At 48.5% G+C, this 1,433-nt stretch overlaps 1 protein-coding gene across 1 annotated transcript in view; it reads right to left on the reverse strand.

The window, feature by feature from the left end:
* The window catches only part of LACBIDRAFT_335226 (uncharacterized protein), a gene marked incomplete at both ends in the record, with an annotated part of 3,421 nt that overhangs the window by 1,143 nt on the left and 845 nt on the right, over positions 1 to 1,433 (reverse strand). The window contains 5 exons of the mRNA XM_001890103.1: positions 4 to 84; positions 155 to 257; positions 302 to 447; positions 496 to 846; positions 896 to 1,385. Coding sequence (XP_001890138.1) covers positions 4 to 84; positions 155 to 257; positions 302 to 447; positions 496 to 846; positions 896 to 1,385 — 1,171 coding nt within the window. The remainder of the gene's footprint in view (positions 1 to 3; positions 85 to 154; positions 258 to 301; positions 448 to 495; positions 847 to 895; positions 1,386 to 1,433) is intronic.

Genomic DNA, 1,433 nt, shown 5'->3' on the forward strand with positions numbered 1-1,433 from the left:
GACCGGCCCCGGGGATGAATGTTGGGGCAAATCGTGGAAAGCATATTTCTTGATGGCCATGGACATGGAATAAGCCGATCCCGGCTACCAATAACAAGTCTGGTCTGATCCAGAGGTGTTTCGCACCACGTTTTATCCGAGCCATCAAATTCACCATATACTGGCAGTTGATGTCATAGACAAAAATAACCCTTTTTTCTTCACCGGTCATGGTATTCTTCAGAGCCTGGCACAAGGCATAGTCCATGTTCATTTGCCTGTCTGGTAAATCAACGATTCAACCCGAGGATAACTTGCATACCGTTCTCCCTTTTGAAAATCTACCACCGAACCCGGACAAAAGGTGCCATGTCGAAGGCAAGCAATGGCTCCAATTCCAGTAGCGTCAAAACCTCGGTGAAATACATTCTTGTTGTTGATAGCATTGTGCTCATGACATGTCCTCGGCTGAAAGATTCAGACACCGGCCGAGTCGCTCGAAGGATAAAAACTTACATCATTATCTTCAATCGCGTCCCGAAGGTGGCTCAAATAAGGTCCTCTTTGCGTCATGAAACTATCCCCATTTTTAAGCCAAACATCGTCTTTGGGCCGTGCCTGTTTTTGGTGGGCTGCTGTGAAATTGCCATCGGCTACAAATCCTCTGGTATACTTCCAGTTAGTAGGATCATTGGGGTTTTTGTTCCAGTCATCAGGAAGGTTGACTCCCGGTTGTGGGCAGGTAGGGCAAAAAAAACCCATCTCCCCCGGCGTCGGAGCCTTACCTTTGTGTCCAAATCCAAAAGTAGCCAGTTCGGTAAGATTACGGTATTGTCTACCAACCCTTATTAACTCGTGATACCGGTTCTGTCAAACGTTTTGAGATGGGAGTATACGAGGTACTTGAACAACATACCGGAATGGAATTAGGAAATGCAAAGTTGGTGATCCTTCTCAATTTGGAGTAGTAGTGGGTGGCCGATGTTTTACATTCCAGGTTTTCCAGCAGGTAGTCATCGAGGAGTTGGAAGGTAAATACGGTCTGGCAAGACTTGTAGGTGGATGGGTACAACCCAACCCGGAACAACTGTATGTCCTCGGCTGCTGCACCAGAACATCCACAGAAGACGATAGGTAGGTGATGCACACCGGAAGTATGGACGACGGTCATGACCCGGCCACCATTGTAAATACGGTCCGTTGGTTTTGGATCGGCCGAAGTGCTGGTAAGGTCTTCCATGTCAAACCATTCCTCTTCGTCAATGTCAAGGTCGGCACTCAAGTTGCTGCTTCCATTCGGGCACCGATCACCTTCGTGACCAAGTCGAATAACCAAACCCACTTTCCACAGCCAGCTCGGCTCATAAAAGGTGCCGGTCCAACGTTCAATCCGGTGGAAAGGGTCCCTGCAGTGGGATGTTCGGCAACATTCTGCACAATATGCCGTGCCGGCA

The sequence above is a fragment of the Laccaria bicolor genome, genomic scaffold (genome assembly GCF_000143565.1).
Source record: "Laccaria bicolor S238N-H82 LACBIscaffold_79 genomic scaffold, whole genome shotgun sequence".
Taxonomy (NCBI): Eukaryota; Fungi; Basidiomycota; class Agaricomycetes; order Agaricales; family Hydnangiaceae; genus Laccaria; species Laccaria bicolor.